General features: G+C 46.8%; 1 protein-coding gene and 1 long non-coding RNA gene across 16 annotated transcripts in view; one reads left to right on the forward strand and one right to left on the reverse strand.

Annotated features, from left to right (window-relative positions):
* LOC126982967 (uncharacterized) overlaps positions 1–22555 on the reverse strand; it is a 51976-nt gene that overhangs the window by 5656 nt on the left and 23765 nt on the right. Inside the window, exons 3-4 of the long non-coding RNA XR_007735466.1 lie at positions 19738–19808; positions 6043–6113 (exon numbers count right to left, since the gene is read on the reverse strand). This is a non-coding gene — a long non-coding RNA (uncharacterized LOC126982967). The remainder of the gene's footprint in view (positions 1–6042; positions 6114–19737; positions 19809–22555) is intronic.
* Positions 1–22555, forward strand: part of LOC126982962 (uncharacterized) — a 44985-nt gene that overhangs the window by 3848 nt on the left and 18582 nt on the right. For 3 of the 15 annotated variants that reach the window (XM_050835306.1, XM_050835313.1, XM_050835312.1), the window contains exons 1-4: positions 4894–4988; positions 12510–12658; positions 13337–13557; positions 15498–15595. In XM_050835306.1, the coding sequence (XP_050691263.1) occupies positions 12514–12658; positions 13337–13557; positions 15498–15595 (464 nt within the window). In that variant the 5' untranslated portion in view covers positions 4894–4988; positions 12510–12513. Of the gene's footprint in view, positions 1–954; positions 1104–1939; positions 2161–2685; positions 2784–3210; positions 3788–4893; positions 4989–12509; positions 12659–13336; positions 13558–15497; positions 15596–16022; positions 16425–22555 lie in introns of those variants that run through there. The other 12 variants (XM_050835307.1, XM_050835316.1, XM_050835311.1 and 9 more) reach the window with 10 other exon arrangements.

Below are 22555 nucleotides of genomic sequence, written 5' to 3' on the forward strand. Positions count from 1 at the left end.
ATGACCCCGAGGAGCAATGGCCGCCAGCGTCCCGCCCTTGGAATAAGAATGTATTACCCCACCAATGTCCCGCAACTGGGCACCATCATCACCACCATCATCATGGAGAGCACGTGCGTTCGGCCGTCTTGTCATGTCCTACACACTGTACAGGGCAAAAAAGATAGGGAATAAGAGGACTGACAACAGGAAATTAAGGAGGAGAATAACGAAAAGGAAGAAGAGTAGAGAGAGGAAATGAGAGAAAGGTGGGGAGAAGGAAAATAAGGGGAATGACAAAGGAAAATAAAGAGGTGGAGAATAACGAATTGGAGGAAGAGAAAACTAAAGGAATAACAAGAGAACTGATAACAGGGAATTAAGAGGAGAAAACACACAGGAAGAAGACGAAGGAAATAAAAGAGAAGGAAAAACAGCGCTTTCCTTTCTCCTCTTTTCCTTTCCTTCTGACTTTACCGGTATCCTTTCCCTCCTTCATATGATCCCTTCCCTATTTTCTTTCTTCCTTTCTCGACTCTTCTTCCCATTGCCTTCATTCATTATTTCGCTTCTCTTCCTTGCGATCCCTCTCGCCCCCCCCCTCTCTCTCTCTCTCATCCACCCCCCCCCCCCCCACACACACACACAAGCGCGCAATGATCAGTGCTGCATTCTTTATTTCTTTTCCCGTAACCACTCTTTGTCAGCGGAAAGGATCCGGCCTGAGCCAAGGCCTTGCCTGAGCGGGCTCGAACCGCCGCCCTGTCCGGCTGTAAAGCCTGGCAGCGCAGTGCTCTAACTAGTTGCGCCACGGCGTTGTGTGTGTGTGTGTGTGTGAAACTAACGATCCCCCTGCTCAAAAATCTCTTATAATGCAAATCAACAAATAATAATAATAATAATAATAATAATAATAATAATAATAATGATGATGATGATGATGATGATGATGATGATATAACGCTTTCATTGCAGCACCATGAGAAGTCGAGGCAGCATGGAGGTGGTGATGGTGGCGGTGCTGGTGGTGGTGGTGATGGTGGTGGTGGTGGAGGGCCGAGTGGACGGAAGGCGGCGTGAAAAACGTTTCGCCTTTATCAATCCAGACGCCCCCGTTTTACTAGGTAAGCCCCCCCCCCTCCCTCTTCTCTTCCCCCCTTTACCCCTTCACATTATTCTCTCTCTCTATATATATATATATATATATATATATATATATATATATATTAACTACGTAATCCCCAAGCCTCTGCCTCCTCCCTTTTCTTCCTCTCTCCCTCCCCTCTTCCCCTTCCTCCTTTATCCCCTCTTCCATCCTCTCCTCCTCACTCCCCTTCCTCCTTTCCCCTTCCCTCTCTCCCCTCCTTTCCTCTTCCTCGTGAACACACACACACACACACACACACACACACACACACACACACACACACACACACACACACACACACACACACACACACACACACACACACACACACACACACACACACACACACACACACACTCGCCCTTTTGAACTAAAAAAAAAAAAAAAAAATCTGCCGTTTACTACTCGTCTTCGCTTGACTGGAAGAGGATCAAGAAAAGGACGAAGGGGAGGAAAAAAAACACTGCAGAGAGAGAGAGAGAGAGAGAGAGAGAGAGAGAGAGAGAGAGAGAGAGAGAGAGAGAGAGAGAGAGAGAGAGAGAGAGAGAGAGAGAGAGAGAGAGAGAGAGAGAGAGAGAGAGAGAGAGAGAGAGAGAGAGACTGGGATAACATGTGAGGAGCAAGATAAATAGAGAGGAAAGGAAAAGGGGGAAAAGTAAGAGAAAGAAGGATAGACAGACAGACAGAAAGAAAGTAAGAAAGAACATGAGAAAATATCAAGAAGGGAGACAAGTAGAAAAAAAGGAATAAAAAAAACACACAACAACAACAACAACGATAAAGAAACAACTATAACACTATCCTCCATTACAGCTTTACTCCTCACCATGCCCATCTCATTCGCCGTGCCCACCCTGAGACCCGAGTCCGGTAGGGCATTGCGTGACATGGGGCTGAGCGACGAGGCGACGTGGGGCGACGAGGAGGCGGAGAACACCCGCCGCCGCCTGCACCCCTTCCCGGAGGACCTGGCGTGGGACCCGGCCTACGAACAGCCCCTCTCGCGCCTCACTACCTACTTCTCACACCTCGAGGTACGCAGTGGTAGGGGTGGTAGTAGTAGTAGTAGTAGTAGTAGTAGTAGTAGTAGTAGTAGTAGTAGTAGTAGTAGGGAGAGGAGGAGGGGGAGGAGGAGGAGGAGGAGGAGGAGGGGGAGGAGGAAGAGGAGGAGTTGTTATAGTAGTAGTAGTAGTAGTAGTAGTAGTAGTAGTAGTAGTAGTAGTAGTAGTAGTAGTAATAGAGGTATTATTATTATTATTATTATTATTATTATTATTAGTAGTAGTAGTAGTAGTAGTAGTAGTAGTAGTAGTGGCAGGAGGAGGAGGAGGAGGAGAATCACCCTTCGTTTTCGCCTATTTTGTATTCACAGTTTCAATGTTCGCGGTTTCGTACTTGGCGGACCGTCCTGACAAGATACAATCAATGAAACAAAAATAAAAAAAATAAAAATTGAAACAACCGACCAGCAAAGAAATAAGTGACTGCAGCGGAAGGTTAAACAGTGACACACACACACACACTACCATCCTCTAACCCGCACATCTCTTCCCCCACAGCTGCCAACTCTGCCCTGCCAAGAGCGTCTATTATGCGAGCTGTCCGCTGAGCCTGAAGCCTTTAACCCCATTGGCCAAATCTTCTTGAAGGAGCTGAGGTGTGTGCTATGGGAGTGCTTGCAAAGGAGGGGGAATGGAGGCAGAGTGATATGTGTAGAGGGAGGAGAGGGAAAGGGAAAGGAGTAATGTGTTAGTGTGTAATGGGGATGTAAAAGATGAAAGGGGGAGAGGCAAAGTGATGACATGGGTAGAGAGAGTTTGCAGAAGAGAGAAGGAAAGGAAAAGAAGCAGAGTGATAGTGTGTGCAGAGAAGATTTTGTAGACGAGGAAAAGGGAAAGGAAAAAGAAGCATAGTGACAGAGTATGTGTAAAGGGGGTTGTAGATGATGGAAGGGCAAAGAAGCAACTTGACAGTGTATGTAGAGAGGATTTTGTAGAAGAGGAAAGGGGAATGGGATGGTCAATTGTAGCCTAAGCTAGCATTCCTACACTATAAAGCAACATTCACAATTATCCCTCGGCCAGAATGCTGCGCGGACCGGTGAACACTACACAGGACTCCCTCTTCTGGCGCTACATGAAGGCTTCAAGGGAAGGCCTTAGCGAGCCCCTCAAGCAGTGCGGATCCACCTACTCGACCTGCCCGCTGCCCGCTGAACGGATCCTCAGCATGCCGGTGCTCAAAGTCTGGCAGTTCATCGCCTCAAAAGTGACCCTCCAGTTTGTGTAGCTCACCCATCACCCTCACTGCCCCTCCCACCACTACTGCCACCCTCCTCATGAATCCGAGGTTATGAGTGTGTCAACCTGGCAGGACCTGTGTGTGTGTGTGTGTGTGTGTGTGTGTGTGTGTGTGTGTGTGTGTGTGTTAAGGAATGATGTCTGGTGATCTTGATGTACCTGCTTTTTTATAAATACAGTGGAACCTCGGGTCACGAGCGCCTCTCATTACGAACAAATCGGTTCATGAAAATTTTTCCTAACAAAAAGCGTCTCGGGTGACGAACGGTGTCTCGAGCTACTAACAAGCAATCCGGCTACATCGTAGGGCGACAAGCAGGTTGTATTGGCGGGGTAGTAGTAGTTGTAGTAGTAGTAGTAGTAGTAGTAGTAGTAGTAGTAGTAGTAGTAGTAGTAGTAGTTGTAGTAGTAGTAGTAGTAGTAGTAGTAGTAGTAGTAGTTGTAGTAGTAGTAGTAGTTGTAGTAGTAGTAGTAGTAGTTGTAGGAGGCTTCGTCTGTATTCGACACGATGAAGTGAATGATCTGACAGCCAGCATGCTCGGGGAGGTATGCCAAGACGTCACTACCGAACTGGCACTGCTTCCCCTGGACGGCGAACACCTTCGGTACAGGACAGCCAATACCTCACAGGAGGCACGGGTTGATGTAACTGCCCGCGGATTCTGGGTGCGCGGACAGCGGGCGTTCATGGACATCCGCATATTCGACCCGATGGCTGCCTGTCACCGTGAGCTGCCCCTGCAAGCCGCCCACCACAGGAACGAGCAGGAGTAGACAAGGGCATACGGTGAAAGAATCCAACATGTGGATCAGGGCAGCTTCACCCCCCTCGTCTTCACCACATCCGGCGGGATGGGTCCCAGGGCCCAATGCTTCTACGCACGCCTCGCGGGACTTATCTCAGAAAAGAAGCATCAGCCAAGGAGTCACGTTGTCGCCTGGATGAGGTGTCGCCTCTCGTTCTCCCTGCTCAGGTCGGCCATCCTATGTCTCAGGGGCACCAGACATTCCGGCCCAAAAGCCACCAACATCTCAAATATGGACTATGAAGCCACAGTGGTGGAGAGTGACATTAGGGTGGGTCGGGAGTGACTTGAGTAGGGAAGGAAAGGGGGATCTAGACGTAATAGATGATAGGTGATTTAGTGTCAGGTAGTATTAGCGATATGGTTGGATGCTACAGTCATTAGCGAACAGAGTTGGGGCTAATGACCTCCAAGCTATGGAGCCCTCCATGATTATGTGTCGGGAAATTAAACATGGGTGGAGGTATCATTTATGTAGTAGTTGTAGTAGTAGTAGTAGTAGTACATAGAAAATGAAATAGATAAAACTTCCTATTCTCTCTCTCTCTCTCTCTCTCTCTCTCTCTCTCTCTCTCTCTCTCTCTCTCTCTCTCTCTCTCTCTCTCTCTCTCTCCGGTCGGTTTTCTTCTCTCAGTGTCGTGACGTCACCCGTCAGTTGCACGCGAGAAGTCGAGAGGTGAGGACATAGCATCACCGTCTCTTGCTGCCGGCACCTCCTCGCTCACTTTCTCTCTCCACTTTCCCTCCGCAACACAGGTAAGGCTCTCTCTCTCTCCCACTCTCACTCACCCTCACACACTCTCTACGAAGAGAGGCTTTTCACCCTTAACATGTTCTCTCTTGAGAAACGTCGCCTCCGAGGAAAACTGATGGAATGTTTTAAAATACTTAATGGATTTACGAATGTGGACAAACCAAAATTGGATTAAGATTCGTTTTAGTACCGTGTCAGTAAGGTCGTAAAGTTAGGTTGTAGTAGTTTAAATATGCTCCCCCACGCTAAACCCTCTGCGAGCTATTTTGCGGTGCGGCGGCGGCACCGTGGGCGCAAAAGGGCGCTACAATTTCATGGCATTACACGATGACACTTTGCGAACGAGGAATAATGGCACAAAACTTAAATGTAGACATGCAAAAAAAGATCCAAGCAATCTTGGTTCAACCTGGGCAGAGATGATTTTTTTTTTTTTTTACGTCGGTGCCTATTGCGCCGTCGGGCTTTTTCACTGGTGGGGGCCTGATGGTCGCCCCAGCCCGTAGTGGCGCAGGCGAGTATTTATAGTAGCGCTATCTTGATATTCACCGTCATCTGTCGGCCACCGGTGGCAGTCCGCTTACCGTCCAGACGCAGTACATTCGGCCAACGGACGGCAACCTTTTTTACAAACGGCAGCGACCTGGGAGGTCGGCTGGAGGTTTTGGTGCAGCACCCAAAACCTCCTGCCGACCTTTCCGGTCGCACGGCGGACAGAAACATGACGATCGCACGCACGACCATGTGTGACCTTCCGCAGGTCGCGGGAGGTCGTCAGTAGGTCGTACAGTCAGTGTGACTGGGCCTTAAAAAGGGACACACAAGTATAGTCAAACCATTTCGAATAGTCCGTTTAGGCGTTCGATTCTGCGGGTCCTTTCCTTCCCTTCCTCTCATATGTTACTTCGACGTAATTATGAGAGAGAAAGATAGGTGTTTGGACTGGTGGCAGAGCAGAGGGGAGGAGAGGACCCGCAGAATCGAACGCCCAAACGGACTATTTGAAATGGTTTGACTATAGCCGGGCATTGTGGTCACCTGTGAATAGTTGCTTACCTGTGGAGAGGGGGCACACCTGTCCAATGGGAGCCCCAGCAGCCCATCAGGTGATTCTCCCCGACAGCGATCTGTAATGATGATGATAGAAATGATGATAATAGTAATGATAATGATGATGATGATGATGATGATGATAATGATGGTGATGATGGTAATACGAAGAAGAAAAGAAAGTATTAGTAGTCGTAGCAGTAGTAGTAGTAGTAGTAGTAGTAGTAGTACTAAACAGAAGTTAAAGCAAAACAAGAAAAGGAAGGAGGAAAAGGTAAAAAAAAGAAGAGGAAAAGGACATGAAGAGGAAGAAAAGAGAGGACAAAAGAATAAGAAGAGGAAAAGAACAAGAGTAAGAAGAACAATACGAAGAACAAGAACAAGACGAGGAACAAGAACTAGACGAAAAACAAGAACAAGACGAACAAGAACAAAACAAGAACAAGACGAAGAACAGGAACAAGACGAAGAACATGAACAAGACGAAGAACAAGAACAAGACGAAAAACAAGAACAAGACGAAGAACAAGAACAAGACGAAGAACAAGAACAAGACGAAAAACAAGAACAAGACAAGAACAAGAACAAGACAAGAACAAGACGAGGAACAAGAACAATACGAGGAACAAGAACAAGACGAAGAACAAGAACAAGACATGAACAAGACGAAGAACAGGAACAAGACGAAGAACAAGAGCAAGAACAAGAACAATACGAGGAACAGGAACAAGACGAAGAACAGGAACAAGACGAAGAACAGGAACAAGACGAAGAACAAGAACAAGACGAAGAACAAGAACAAGACGAAGAACAAGAACAAGACGAAGAACAGGAACAAGGCGAAGAACAGGAACAAGACGAATAGCAGGAACAAGACGAATAGCAGGAACAAGACGAAGAACAAGAACAAGACGAAGAACAGGAACAAGACGAATAGCAGGAACAAGACGAGGAACAAGAACAAGACGAGGAACAAGAACAAGACGAGGAACAAGAACAACAACAACAAAGAAAAAGTAAAAAGAAAAAAAACAAGAACATTCCAAGCCCTAACAATGACCTCCAGACCAAGGATTCGAGGCTATCCTGAGTCCCGAGGAGCAATGGCCGCCTGCGTCCCGCCCTTGGAATAAGAATGTATTATTCCTCCAGTGTCCCGCAACTGGGCAGGGATATCGGGGCACCACGCTCGCTTTGCCATGGAGAGCACGAATACGTTTGGCCGTCTTGTCATGCGCCACACACACACACACACACACACACACACACACACACACACACACACACACACACACACAGAGTTGAAAGATGAAAAGTAAGAGGAAGAGAAACAGACAAATCTATCTGACTCGAGGTGAAGGATTGGGGAAAGAATGTAAAGTTAACTTTTTTTTTTTTTTTTTTTTTTTTTTACAGCAAAGGAGACAGCTCAAGGGCACAAAAAAGTAAACATTAATAAAAAAAAAGCCCGCCACTCGCTGCCCCTAAAAAGAATCCAAAGAGGTGGCCGAAAGATAAGTCAGTTTCGGGAGGAGAGGTGTCCTGATACCCTCCTCTTGAAAGAGTTCAAGTCGTAGGCAGGAGGAAATACAGATGAAGGAAGATTGTTCCAGAGTTTACCAGCGTGAGGGATGAAAGAGTGAAGATGCTGGTTAACTCTTGCATAAGGGGTTTGGACAGTATAGGGATGAGCATGAGTAGAAAGTCGAGTGCAGCGGGGCCGCGGGAGGGGGGAGGCATGCAGTTAGCAAGTTCAGAAGAGCAGTCAGCGTGGAAATATCGATAGAAGATAGAAAGAGAGGCAACATTGCGGCGGAATTTAAGAGGTAGAAGACTCTCAGTATGAGGAGGGGGAGCTGATGAGACGAAGAGCCTTTGCCTCCACTCTGTCCAGAAGAGCTGTGTGAGTGGAGCCCCCCCACACATGAGATGCACACTCCATACGAGGGCGGACAAGGCCCCTGTATATGGACAGCAACTGTGACCAGCCTCGAGGAAGCTGATTTAGTAAGAGATGAGATATGAAGTTTCCAGTTGAGATTTTGAGTTAAGGATAGACCGAGGATGTTTAGTGTTGAGGAAGGTGATAGCTGGGTGTTGTCAAAGAATAGGGGATAGTTGTTTGGAAGATTGTGTCGAGTGGATAGGTGGAGAAACTGTGTTTTTGAGGCGTTGAAGGACACCAGGTTCTTCTTGCCCCAATCGGAAATAATAGTAAGGTCTGAGGCTAAGCGTTCTGCAGCCTCCAGCCTTGAGTCGTTAAGTTCCTGAAGGGTGGGTCTTCTATTAAAAGAAGTTGAATAATGCAGAGTGGAATCATCGGCGTAGGAATGGATAGGACAGTTCGTTTTGGAAAGAAGATCATCAATGAACAACAGAAAAAGAGTGGGAGATAGGACAGAACCCTGTGGGACACCACTGTTAATAGATTTAGGGAAGAACAGTGACCGTCTACCACGGCAGAAATAGAACAGTCAGAAAGGAAACTGGAGATAAAGGTACAGAGAGAAGGATAGAAACCGTAGGAGGGTAGTTTAGAAAGCAAAGATTTGTGCCAGACCCTATCAAAAGCTTTTGATATGTCCAGCGCAATAGCAAAAGTTTCACCGAAACGGCTAAGAGAGGATGACCAAGAGTCAGTTAAGAAGGCTAGGAGATCACCAGTAGAACGAACCTTGCGGAACCCATACTGGCGATCAGATAGAAGGTCAGAAGTGGAAAGGTGCTTTTGAATCTTACGGTTAAGGATTGATTCAAAAGCTTTAGATAGACAAGAAAGTAAAGCAATAGGACGGTAGTTTGAGGGATTGGAGCGGTCACCCTTCTTAGGTACAGGCTGTGTGAAGGCATACTTCCAGCAAGAAGGAAAGGTAGATGTTGACAGGCAGAGGCAGAAAGAGTTTGACCAGGCAGGGTGACAGCACAGGCACAGTTTTAAGGACAATAGGAGGCACTCCATCAGGTCCATAAGCCTTCTGAGGATTGAGGCCAGAGAGGGCATAGAAAACATCATTTTGAAGAATCTTTATAACAGGCATAAAGGAGGCAGAGGGGGGATGAGTAGGAGGAATATGCCCAGAATCGTCCAGAGTGGAGTTTTAGAAAAAGTTTGAGAGAAGAGTTCAGCCTTAGAGATAGATGAGACAGCAGTGTTGCCGTCAGGACTGAGAGTGGAGGAAAGATGAAGAAGTGAAGTTGGAGGAGATGTTTTTGGCTAGATGCCAGAAGTCACGGGAAGAGTTAGAGAAAGCAAGGTTTTGACATTTTCTATTAATGAAAGCATTTTTGGTTAGTCGGAGAATAGATTTGGCACGATTTCGGGCAGAAATGTAAAGTTCATAATTAGCATTAGTTTGAAGGCTCTGGTATCTTTTGTGAGCTACCTCTCTATCATTGACAGCACGAGAACAAGCGTGATTAAACCAAGGCTTTTTAGCGTGAGGAGTAGAGAAAGAACGAGGAATGTATGCCTCCATTCCAGAGACAATCACCTCTGTGATGCGCTGAGCACACACAGAGGGGTCTCTATCCTGGAAGCAATAATCATTCCACGGGAAATCGGAAAAGTACTGGTGCCAAACAAGAGATAAAAAGAACATAAAAAACGTTGCAGAGAGAGAGAGAGAGAGAGAGAGAGAGAGAGAGAGAGAGAGAGAGAGAGAGAGAGAGACACGTGGAGAGATTGACGCATTAAAACCGTTACTAGCGACTGGAAAAGGAAGGAAGCCGCCAGTGATATTCCTTTCACCGGAGGACGAGTCAAGGAGGAGAATCTGAAATTTTAGTGTATCGAAAATAAAACACAAAAGAGGACGAGAATGCTTATGTGGCAGGCGAAGACGAAAGGAGAATGTAAACAGAACTGGCAAACGGGAAATTAAGAAGAGGAGAATAATTAATTGCACGAAGAAAAGACGAAAGGAAAAGAAAGGGAAGGGAGAAAGGAAGGGAAAAAATATAAGAAGAGAAAGGAATGAGGAATGACAACAATTGAACGAAGAAAAGACGAAAGGATAGGAAAGGAAAGAGAGAAGGGAAGGGAAAAAAATAAAAGAAGAGAAAGAAATAAAGAGAATGACAACAGGGAAATGGAAGGAAGAAAATGATGAACAAGACAAAAGAACAAGAACAAGACGAAAAACAAGAACAAGACGAAGAACAAGAACAAGACAAGATCAAGAACAAGACGAAGAACAAGAACAAGACAAAAGAACAAGTTGAAGAACAAGAAGACGATAAACAAAAAACAAGACAAAGAACAAGAACACGGCGAAGAACGATAAGAACAAGAACAAGACGAAGAACAAAAACAAGGCAAGAATAAGAACAACAACAATAACAAAGAAAAAGTAAAAAGAAAAAAAAACAAGAACATTCCAAGCCATTACAAAACCCTCCAGACCAAGGATTCGAGGCTATCCTGAGTCATGACCCCGAGGAGCAATGGCTGCCTGCGTCCCGCCCTTGGAATAAGAATGTATCCTTCTTCCAATGTCCCGCAACTGGGCACCATCATCACCACCATCACCACCACCATGGCTCGCCTTGCCATGGAGAGCACGTGCGTTTGGCCGTCTTGTCATGCGCCACACGCCGCGTAACTCGTACGTGGACTCAAGTTCAGTTGTAAAACAGAGTAATTGAACTCGTACTTGGATTCGTGATGTCACAATGTAATCGCCCTCGGACTCGAGTGCAAAAAAGTTACTTGAATCCAAGCCCAATAAAGGGAGGATAGGGCGGGTAGCGGGCAGGACATAGGGCGGGGTGGGTGGGGGGGGGAAGGGGGAGAACCCCACCCCACCACTACCACCATCCTACAGCCGCGTGCCTCATCCCAAAGGCTTATGTGATGGTGGGGGACGAGGGGAGCAAAGGAAGGAACGAATGTGGGAAGGACGAGATTAACGAAGAGTTCCCGTAGATACGACAATGCTCCCTAGATACGAGTCATGACAACAAGGAATGACAAGAGGAAGAAAATAATGAACTGGACGAAGAAAAGACGAAAAGAATAATAAGGGAAAGGAGAAGATAATAAGAGAGGGAAGAAAAGGAAGGACAAAATGGAATAAAGAGGAAGAAAACAAATTGGACGAAGAAACGACGAAGGGAATGAAAAGGAAAGGAGAAGAGAAAAACGAAAAAAATAGAAAGGGAATAAGAGGACTGACAACAGGATATTAAGGAGGATAATAACGAAAAGGAAGAAGAGTAGAGAGAGGAAATGAGAGAAAGGTGGGGAGGAAAATAAGGGGAATGACAAAGGGAAATAAAGAGGAGGAGAATAACGAATTGGAGGAAGAGAAAACTAATGGAATAACAAGAGAACTGATAACAGGGAATTAAGAGAAGAAAACACACAGGAAGAAGACGAAGGAAATAAAAGAGAAGGAAAAACAGCGCTTTCCTTTCCCCTCCTTTCCTTCTGACTTTACCGGTATCCTTTTCCTCCTTCCTCTCCTTTCCTGGACTAACATTCATATCCTCCCTTCCCTACTTTCTTTCTTCCTTTCCCGACTCTTCTTCCCATTGCCTTCATTCATTATTTCGCTTCCTTTCCTTGCCCTCGTTCATCTGACATTCCCAGCATCCCTTTTCTCCTTCCCTTCCTTTCCGGGGCTAACATTCATTCTCATTCCTTTCTTTCTTTATTTCTCGTCTCTTCCTTCCCTTCCCTTCCTTTACTCTCGCTCTCCTTCCTTGCCATCCTTCTTCTGACACTCCCAGCGGTGTTCTCCTCCTTCCTCTCCTTTCCGGGGCTAACATTCATCCTCTCGCTTCCCATCCGTAATGCGCCGTTCCCTTTCAGCTCAGGCGCCGCGCACTTAATGGCCCATTACATACAAGGAGCCGGACGGAATACTAGTCTCCTCTGGCTTGGAAGGCGAGAGTGGGTACCCTCCCCCCCTCCCCCTCTCGCCCCCACTCTCTCTCTCTCTCTCTCTCTCTCACACAAGCGCGCAATGATCAGTGCTGCATTCTTTATTTCTTTTCCCGGACATTAACCACACCAATCACCTCTTTGATGTGTGTGTGTGTGTGTGTGTGTGTGTGTGCTCACCACGGCCTGATCACGAGGTGGACTCGTAATAGCCAGCAAGTCCCCTCCCGACATGAGCAAGTGCTCTCTATAGTCGATCTCTGGGTACTGCCAGGACCTCACACACCACACCCCATCCCCCTTGCTCAAGGGGGGACAGTAACCATTCTTTGTCAGCGGAAAGAATCCGGCCTGAGCGGGCTCGAACCGCCGCCCTGTCCGGCTGCAAAGCCTGGCAGCGCAGCTCTTCCGATTGAGCTATCGGAGTGTGTGTGTGTGTGTGTGTGTGTGTGTGTGAAACTAACGATCCCCCTGCTCAAAAATCTCTTATAACGCAAATCAACAACACAAACAGTAAATAATAATAATAATAATAATAATAATAATAATAACAATAATAATAATAATAATGACAACGCTTTCATTGCAGCACCATGAGAAGTCGAGGCAGCATGGAGGTGGTGATGGTGGCGGCGATGGTGGTGGTGGTGATGGTGATGGTGGTGGAGGGCCAAGCGGACGGTGGGCGGCGTGAAAAACGTTTCGCCTATATCAACCCAGACGCCCCCGTTTTACTAGGTAAGCCCCCCCTCCCTCTTCTCTTCCCCCCTTTACCCCTTCACATTATTCTCTCTCTCTCTCTCTCTCTCTCTCTCTCTCTCTCTCTCTCTCTCTCTCTCCAGCCTCTGCCTCCTCCCCTTTCCTCTCTCCCTCCCTCCCCTCCTCCTTCCTCCCTTCCATCCTCTCCTCCTCACTCCCTTCCTCCTTTCCCTTCCCTCCCTTCCTCTTCATCGTGAACGCAAACCATACACACACACACACACACACACACACACACACACACACACACACACACACTATCGCCCTTTTGAACTAGAAAGAAAAAAAATCTAACGTTTACTACTTTGCTTCGCTTGACTGGAAGAGGATCAAGAAAAGAATGAAGGGGAGGAAAAGAAAACTGCAGAGAGAGAGAGAGAGAGAGAGAGAGAGAGAGAGAGAGAGAGAGAGAGAGAGAGAGAGAGAGAGAGAGAGAGAGAGAGAGAGAGAGACTGGGATAACATGTGAGGAGCAAGATAGAGAGGAAAGGAAAAGGGGGAAAAGTAAGAGAAAGAAGGATAGACAGAAAGAAAGAAAGTAAGAAAGAACATGAGAAAATATCAAGAAGGGAGACAAGTAGAAAAAAGGAATAAAAAACACCCAACAACAACAACAACAACGATAAAGAAACAACTATAATACTATCCTCCATTGCAGCTTTTCTCCTCACCATGCCCATCTCATTCGCCGTGCCCACCCTGAGACCCGAGTCCGGTAGGGCATTGCATGACATGGGGCTGAGCGACGTCGCCTCGTGGGGCGACGAGGAGGCGGAGAACACCCGCCGCCGCCTGCACCCCTTCCCGGAGGACCTGGCGTGGGACCCGGCCTACGAACAGCCCCTCTCGCGCCTCACTACCTACTTCTCACACCTCGAGGTACGCAGTGGTAGGGGTGGTAGCAGTAGTAGTAGTAGTAGTAGTAGTAGTAGTATGAAGAGGAGGAAGGGGAGGAGGAGTTGTTATAGTAGTAGTAGTAGTAATAGTAGCAGTAGTAGTAGGGTAGGCGGTGGCCGAAGTGATAGCGTACTGGACCCACATTCGCCGCGTGATGGACGACGCGGGTTCGAATCCTCATGCTACCACTCGGATTTTTCAGTCACCGCCGAGTGGCTTAAAACTACCCACATGCTGTCCTGAAGACCACCCATCAACCCGGACTCTAGAGGAAGCCGTCCAAGCGAATCAAGAACGAGTTCCGTGGGGGCAGCATGAGCCAATGCAAGATGGCGCCACTATAAACACTCGCCTGCGCCAGAACGGGCTGGGCAGACCATCAGGCCCCACCTGGAAGAAGCCTTGGGCCGACCATCAGGCCCCACCGGGAAGATGCCTACCGGCGCAATAGGCAACGTAAAAATAAAAATAAAATAAAAAGTAGTAGTAGTAGTGGTAGATGTATTATTATTATTAGTAGTAGTAGTAGTTGTGGCAGTAGTAGTAGTTGTGGCAGTAGTAGTGGAAGTAGTAGTAGTAGTAGTAGTCGTAGACCAAACTGAAATAAGAGAAATCAAAAGAAATTTTTCAGAAGAAAGACACCAGGCCCAAAAGGACGAGCTGGACCGTCTTCAACACCACCTGTCCACAGAAATGTGTAGAAAAATCCACACAGCACAGGAGGCAGGCGCCTCTAACTGGCTCACGTCACTTCCAATCAGAGCAAAAGGCTTCAGCCTCAACAAACAAGAATTTGTCGACGCCGTTGCTCTGAGATATGGCTGGCCGATTGAGGGGCTGCCTGATCTCTGTGCATGTGGATCACCAAATGATGTCACTCACTCACTCACGTCTGTATTCGACACGATGAGGTGAGGGATCTGACAGCCAGCATGCTCGGGGAGGTATGCCAAGACGTCACTACCGAGCCGGCACTGCTTCCCCTGGGCGGCGAACACCTTCGGTACAGGACAGCCAATACCTCACAGGAGGCACGGGTTGATGTAAGTGCCCGCGGATTCTGGGTGCGCGGACAGGGGGAGTTCATGGACATCCGCATATTCGACCCGATGGCTGCCTGTCACCGTGAGCTGCCCCTGGAAGCCGCCCACCACAGGAACGAGAAGGAGAAGATATGGGCATACGGTGAAAGAATCCAACATATGGATCAGGGCAGCTTCACCCCCCTCGTCTTCACCACATCCGGCGGGATGGGTCCCAGGGCCCGATGCCTCTACGCACGACTCGCGGAACTGATCTCAGAAAAGCAGCATCAGCCAAGGAGCCACGTTGTCACCTGGATGAGGTGTCGCCTCTCGTTCTCCCTGCTCAGGTCAGCCATCCTATGTCTCAGGGGCACCAGACACTGGCCCAAAAGCCACCAACATCTCCAATATGGACTATGAGGCCACAACGGTGGAGAGTGACATTTGGGTGAGTCGAGAGTGACATGAGTAGGGATGGAAAGGGAGATCTAGATGCAACAGATGATAGGGTGTTATGTATAGATTTAGTGCTAAGTAGTAGTAGATATATGGTTGGATGCCACAGTCATTAGCCCTCCATGATTATGTGTCCGGAAAATAAACATGGGTGGAGGTATCTTTTATGTAATAGTAGTAGTAGTAGTAGTAGTAGTGGCAGGAGGAGGAGGAGGAGGAGAATCACCCTTCGTTTTCGCCTATTCTGTATTCACAGTTTCAATGTTCGCGGTTTCGTACTTCGCGGACCGTCCTGGCAAGATACAATCAATGAAACAAAAATAAAAAAAATAAAAATTGAAACAACCGACCAGCAAAGAAATAAGTGACTGCAGCGGAAGGTTAAACAGTGACACACACACACACTACCATCCTCTAACCCGCACATCTCTTCCCCCACAGCTGCCAACTCTGCCCTGCCAAGAGCGTCTATTATGCGAGCTGTCCGCTGAGCCTGAAGCCTTTAACCCCATTGGCCAAATCTTCTTGAAGGAGCTGAGGTGTGTGTTATGGGAGTGCTTGCAAAGGAAGGGGAATGGAGGCAGAGTGATATGTGTAGAGGGAGGAGAGGGAAAGGGAAAGGAGTAATGTGTTAGTGTGTAATGGGGATGTAAAAGATGAAAGGGGGAGAGGCAAAGTGATGACATGGGTAGAGAGAGTTTGCAGAAGAGAGAAGGAAAGGAAAAGAAGCAGAGTGATAGTGTGTGCAGAGAAGATTTTGTAGACGAGGAAAAGGGAAAGGAAAAAGAAGCATAGTGACAGAGTATGTGTAAAGGGGGTTGTAGATGATGGAAGGGCAAAGAAGCAACTTGACAGTGTATGTAGAGAGGATTTTGTAGAAGAGGAAAGGGGAATGGGATGGTCAATTGTAGCCTAAGCTAGCATTCCTACACTATAAAGCAACATTCACAATTATCCCTCGGCCAGAATGCTGCGCGGACCGGTGAACACTACACAGGACTCCCTCTTCTGGCGCTACATGAAGGCTTCAAGGGAAGGCCTTAGCGAGCCCCTCAAGCAGTGCGGATCCACCTACTCGACCTGCCCGCTGCCCGCTGAACGGATCCTCAGCATGCCGGTGCTCAAAGTCTGGCAGTTCATCGCCTCAAAAGTGACCCTCCAGTTTGTGTAGCTCACCCATCACCCTCACTGCCCCTCCCACCACTACTGCCACCCTCCTCATGAATCCGAGGTTATGAGTGTGTGAACCTGGCAGGACCTGTGTGTGTGTGTTTGTGTGTGTGTGTGTGTGTGTGTGTGTGTTAAGGAATGATGTCTGGTGATCTTGATGTACCTGCTTTTTTATAAATACAGTGGAACCTCGGGTCACGAGCGCCTCTCATTACGAACAAATCGGTTCATGAAAATTTTTCCTAACAAAAAGCGTCTCGGGTGACGAACGGTGTCTCGAGCTACGAACAAGCAATCCGGCTACATCGTAGGGCGACAAGCAGGTTGTATTGGCGGGGTAGTAGTAGTAGTAGTTGTAGTAGTAGTAGTAGTAGTAGTAGTAGTAGTTGTAGTTGTAGTAGTTGTAGTAGTAGTAGTAGTAGTAGTAGTTGTAGTAGTAGTAGTAGTACATAGAAAATAAAAGTCTCTTGCTGTCGGCACCTCCTCGCTCACTTTCTCCCTCCACCTTCCCTCCGCAGCACAGGTAAGGCTCTCTCTCACACTCACACATACTCTCTCACTCTCACACACACACACACTCTCTCTACGAAGAGAGGCTTTCCACCTTTAACATGTTCTCTCTTGAGAAACGTCGCCTCCGAGGAAAACTGATCGAATGTTTTAAAATACTTCATGGATTTACGAATGTGGACAAATCAAAATTGGGTTAAGCTTCGTTTTAGTACCGTGCCAGTATCTCATTACCTACCTTATGAAAAATCACTAGCTCTTCATATATTTTTTTTTCTACAAACGTTCAACAATAATGGAAACGCTTTCAAAATCCAATTCAGGTACTAAATTACTGTTGAAAATAGGGGATGATTTTCACGAAAGCGTAGCCTCCTCTGGCGGTGGTCGCGGCGGTGCACTGGTGTTGCGAGAAATACCTCCTCGCAGAAATAAGTCGCATGTACATGTGTGTGTGTGGGGGGGGGGGGGGGGGCACAGCCCCCCTCTGGTTAGAAGGGGGGATCGAGGGGCGCGCCCCCCCCGTTAGCAGGTCGTAAAGTTCGGTTGGAGTAGTTTAAAAATGGTCCCCCACCCTAAACCCTCTGCGAGCTATTTTGCGGCTGCGTTGGCGGCACCGTCACCGCGGGCGCCGCCAGAGAAGGCTACGCTTTCGTGAATATTATCCCCTATTTTCAACAATATATATTCCTTGAATTGGATTTTGAAAGCATTTCCATGATTGTTGAACGTTTGTAGAAAAGATATATGAAGAGCTAGTGATGTTTCATAAGGCAGGTAATGAAATACTGGCACGGTACTAAAATGAATCTTTACCCAAAATTGTTTATGATCGATTGTAGTGCCCCGGAAAATTGGGGGGGCGTTCTTTACTCTTTTTTACTATGACTGAATCTTACTGAATTTTACTGCATGTACGTTAACTTCCTGAGCATAGAACAAATTAAAGACTTGAATAAACTCCTGCGTAATTGAATGCGAACGACTATAGAAGGTAGGCTGCCACCACGATGAGGGTCGGAACCTCCTGCACAATGGGGAGAAAATAAAACTGACTACACTCTAGCTACGCCGGATGAAAGACGGGAGAAAACACTTGAGGGGGCAACGTAGACACAGAAGAGGGAGGGAGACGTGAAGGTACGGATTTCCTTGCGTGTCGTCCGGCTGATCAACTCGTAACCTTAAGATTAAATGAGGGACAGTGATAACCAAAATAATATAATTACAAGGGGAATTTTACGGAGACATTTGTTACAAAGATATAATTGTTTGTTCTAGAGCCTAGGCCGGCCTTGTGAAATTACAAAAATATAGTTACTACTGAGAACCTTACACCCTAACAAACTTCCCTTGTCGAGCCTATGGCTGCCACACAAGGGTAACAAAAACGCGACTACATATTAGTAATGCTTGGGTGAGACGTTTGGGGAAACGCGTGGGGCGGGGGGGGGGGGAGTGTATGTGTGTGTGCGTGAATTGGAGTGGACGAGACGCGCTGACTGGTCACCAAAAGGGCCTATAGGGCAGATGAACGGAGACTCGCTTAATTACACTGGATATGTAGATATATAGTAATATATTAACACAAGGGAAAGAGTGAGAATTTACTGATATTTGGGGTGGGGAAACACGAGCAACGTGAAGGCAGGTCTCACCTATAGGGCGGATGAACGGAGACTGCTGGCCCGCGGGCCCGGCCCCGGCGAGAGAAAGGGGCGCGTGTATTGTTGAAAATTGAAGTGTCTCAAGGCGTGATTTATGGGGAGGGATGAAAGTGTTAAATTAGCTCTCTGGGGAACAATTAAGTCGGAAACAAAGCTGGGAGGTAGGGAGGGTTTACAAAAGACTAGAACTGATTTATTTTGGTGAGAAAATTTAGTAAGAAGGAAAAATGAGGTTGCTAAAGACGCAGCCAACCATAGGCGAAACGGACATGTGTCTAGACGGTGTCTGGAAAACAGGGAGGGGGGAGGGACTGTAAGGCGACAGGGGTGCGCTACAATTTCATGGCATTACACGATGACACTTTTCGAACGAGGAATAATGGCACAAAACTTAAATGTAGACATGCAAAAAAAGCTCCAAGCAATTTTGGTTTAACCTGTATGTTAGTATGTATGTTACATCATATTCGTTCTAAAGCATTTCTATCAACCTGGGCAGAGAAGATGATTTTTTTTTTTTTTTTTTTTTACGTCGCAGCCTATTGCTCCGTTAGGCTTTCTCACTGGTGGGGGCCTGATGGTCGCCCCAGCCCGTTGTGGCGCAGGCGAGTATTTATAGTAGCGCTATCTTGATACAATTCTTTTTGAAATGGATGAAAGCCATTAGCTCCACAGATTCTAATTGTTTTTGCTGTATACATCATGTCCTGCAGTACTTTGTTTTCGTTAGGCAGAGGTGATCCACACATTTGGTCGTGTGCCATCCGGCCGCCATTCACCAGTTAACCGTCATCTGTCGGCCACCGGTGGCAGTCCGCTTACCGTCCAGACGCAGTACATTCGGCCAACGGACGGCAGCCTTTTTCACAAACGGCAGCGACCTGGGAGGTCGGCTGGAGGTTTTGGTGCAGCACCCAAAACCTCCAGCCGACCTTTCCGGTCGCACGGCGGACGGAAACATGACGATCGCACGCACGACCATGTGTGACCTTCCGCGACCTGCAGGTCGCGGGAGGTCGTCAGTAGGTCGTACAGTCAGTGTGACTGGGCCTTAAAAAGGGACACACAAGTATAGTCAAACCATTTCGAATAGTCCGTTTAGGCGTTCGATTCTGCGGGTTCTTTCCTCCCCTCTGCTCTGCCACACATTCCCAACACCTATCCCTTCCTCTCATATGTTACTTCGACGTAATTATGAAAGAGAAAGATAGGTGTTTGGACTGGTGGCAGAGCAGAGGGGAGGAAAGGACCCGCAGAATCGAACTCCCAAACGGACTATTTGAAATGGTTTGACTATAGCCGGGCATTGTGGTCACCTGTGAATAGTTGCTTACCTGTGGAGAGGGGGCACACCTGTCCAATGGGAGCCCCAGCAGCCCATCAGGTGATTCTCCCCGACAGCGATCTGTAATGATGATGATAGAAATGATGATAATAGTAATGATAATGATGATGATGATGATGATGATGATAATGATGGTGATGATGGTAATACGAAGAAGAAAAGAAAGTATTAGTAGTCGTAGCAGTAGTAGTAGTAGTAGTAGTAGTAGTAAACAGAAGTTAAAGCAAAACAAGAAAAGGAAGGAGGAAAAGGTAAAAAAAAGAAGAGGAAAAGAAGGACAAGAAGAGGAAGAAAAAAGAGGACAAAAAGAATAAGAGGAAAAGGACAAGAGTAAGAAGAAAAAGACGAAGAACAAGAACAAGACGAAGAACAAGAACAAGACAAGAATAAGAACAACAACAACAACAAAGAAAAAGTAAAAAGAAAAAAACAAGAACATTCCAACTCCTAACAATGACCTCCAGACCAAGGACTCGAGGCTATCCTGAGTCCCGAGGAGCAATGGCCGCCTGCGTCCCGCCCTTGGAATAAGAATGTATTATTCCTCCAATGTCCCGCAACTGGGCAGGGATATCGGGGCACCACGCTCGCTTTGCCATGGAGAGCACGAATACGTTTGGCCGTCTTGTCATGCGCCACACACACACACACACACACACACACACACACACACACACACACACACACACACACACAGAGTTGAGAGATGAAAAGTAAGAGGAAGAGAAACAGACAAATCTAACTGACTCGAGGTGAAGGATTGGGGAAAGAATGTAAAGTTAACTGGTGCCAAACAAGAGATAAAAAGAACATAAAAACATTGCAGAGAGAGAGAGAGAGAGAGAGAGAGAGAGAGAGAGAGAGAGAGAGAGAGAGAGAGAGAGAGAGAGAGAGAGAGAGAGAGCTACAGAGATAGACACACGTGGAGAGATTGACGCATTAAAACCGTTACTAGCGACTGGAAAAGGAAGGAAGCCGCCAGTGATATTCCTTTCACCGGAGGACGAGTCAAGGAGGAGAATCTGAAATTTTAGAGTATCGAAAATAAAACACAAAAGAGGACGAGAATGCTTAAGTGGCAGACGAAAACGAAAGGAGAATGTAAACAGAACTGGCAAACGGGAAATTAAGAAGAGGAGAATAATTAATTGCACGAAGAAAAGACGAAAGGAAAAGAAAGGGAAGGGAGAAAGGAAGGGAAAAAATATAAGAAGAGAAAGGAATAAGAGGAATGACAACAATTGAACGAAGAAAAGACGAAAGGATAGGAAAGGAAAGAGAGAAGGGAAGGGAAAAAAATAAAAGAAGAGAAAGAAATAAAGAGAATGACAACAGGGAAATGGAAGGAAGAAAATGATGAACAAGAAGAACAAGACGAAGAACAAGAACAAGACAAAAGAACAAGAACAAGACGAAAAACAAGAACAAGAAGAACAAGAACAAGACGAAGAACAAGATCAAGAACAAGACGAAGAACAAGAACAAGACAAAAGAACAAGTTGAAGAACAAGAACAAGACGATAAACAAAAACAAGACAAAGAACAAGAACACGGCGAAGAACGATAAGAACAAGACGAAGAACAAAAACAAGACAAGAATAAGAACAACAACAATAACAAAGAAAAAGTAAAAAGAAAAAAAAAACAAGAACATTCCAAGCCATTACAAAACCCTCCAGACCAAGGATTCGAGGCTATCCTGAGTCATGACCCCGAGGAGCAATGGCTGCCTGCGTCCCGCCCTTGGAATAAGAATGTATCCTTCCAATGTCCCGCAACTGGGCACCATCATCACCACCATCACCACCACCATGGCTCGCCTTGCCATGGAGAGCACGTGCGTTTGGCCGTCTTGTCATGCGCCACACGCCGCGTAACTCTTACGTGGACTCAAGTTCAGTTGTAAAACAGAGTAATTGAACTCGTACTTGGATTCGTGATGTCACAATGTAATCGCCCTCGGACTCGTGCAAAAAAGTTACTTGAATCCAAGCCCAATAAAGGGAGGATAGGGCGGGTAGCGGGCAGGACATAGGGCGGGGTGGGTGGGGGGGGGAAGGGGGAGAACCCAACCCCACCACTACCACCATCCTACAGCCGCGTGCCTCATCCCAAAGGCTTATGTGATGGTGGGGGACGAGGGGAGCAAAGGAAGGAGCGAATGTGGGAAGGACGAGATTGACGAAGAGTTCCCGTAGATACGACAATGCTCCCTAGATACGAGTCATGACAACAGGGAATGACAAGAGGAAGAAAATAATGAACTGGACGAAGAAAAGACGAAGAGAATAATAAGGGAAAGGAGAAGATAATAAGAGAGGGAAGAAAAGGAAGGACAAAATGGAATAAAGAGGAAGAAAACAAATTGGACGAAGAAACGACGAAGGGAATGAAAAGGAAAGGAGAAGAGAAAAACGAAAAAAATAGAAAGGGAATAAGAGGACTGACAACAGGATATTAAGGAGGATAATAACGAAAAGGAAGAAGAGTAGAGAGAGGAAATGAGAGAAAGGTGGGGAGGAAAATAAGGGGAATGACAAAGGGAAATAAAGAGGAGAATAACGAATTGGGGGAAGAGAAAACTAATGGAATAACAAGAGAACTGATAACAGGGTATTAAGAGGAGAAAACACACAGGAAGAAGACGAAGGAAATAAAAGAGAAGGAAAAACAGCGCTTTCCTTTCCCCTCCTTTCCTTCTGACTTTACCGGTATCCTTTTCCTCCTTCCTCTCCTTTCCTGGACTAACATTCATATCCTCCCTTCCCTACTTTCTTTCTTCCTTTCCCGACTCTTCTTCCCATTGT

Source organism: Eriocheir sinensis, chromosome 52, assembly GCF_024679095.1.
Source record: "Eriocheir sinensis breed Jianghai 21 chromosome 52, ASM2467909v1, whole genome shotgun sequence".
Lineage (NCBI taxonomy): Eukaryota > Metazoa > Arthropoda > Malacostraca > Decapoda > Varunidae > Eriocheir > Eriocheir sinensis.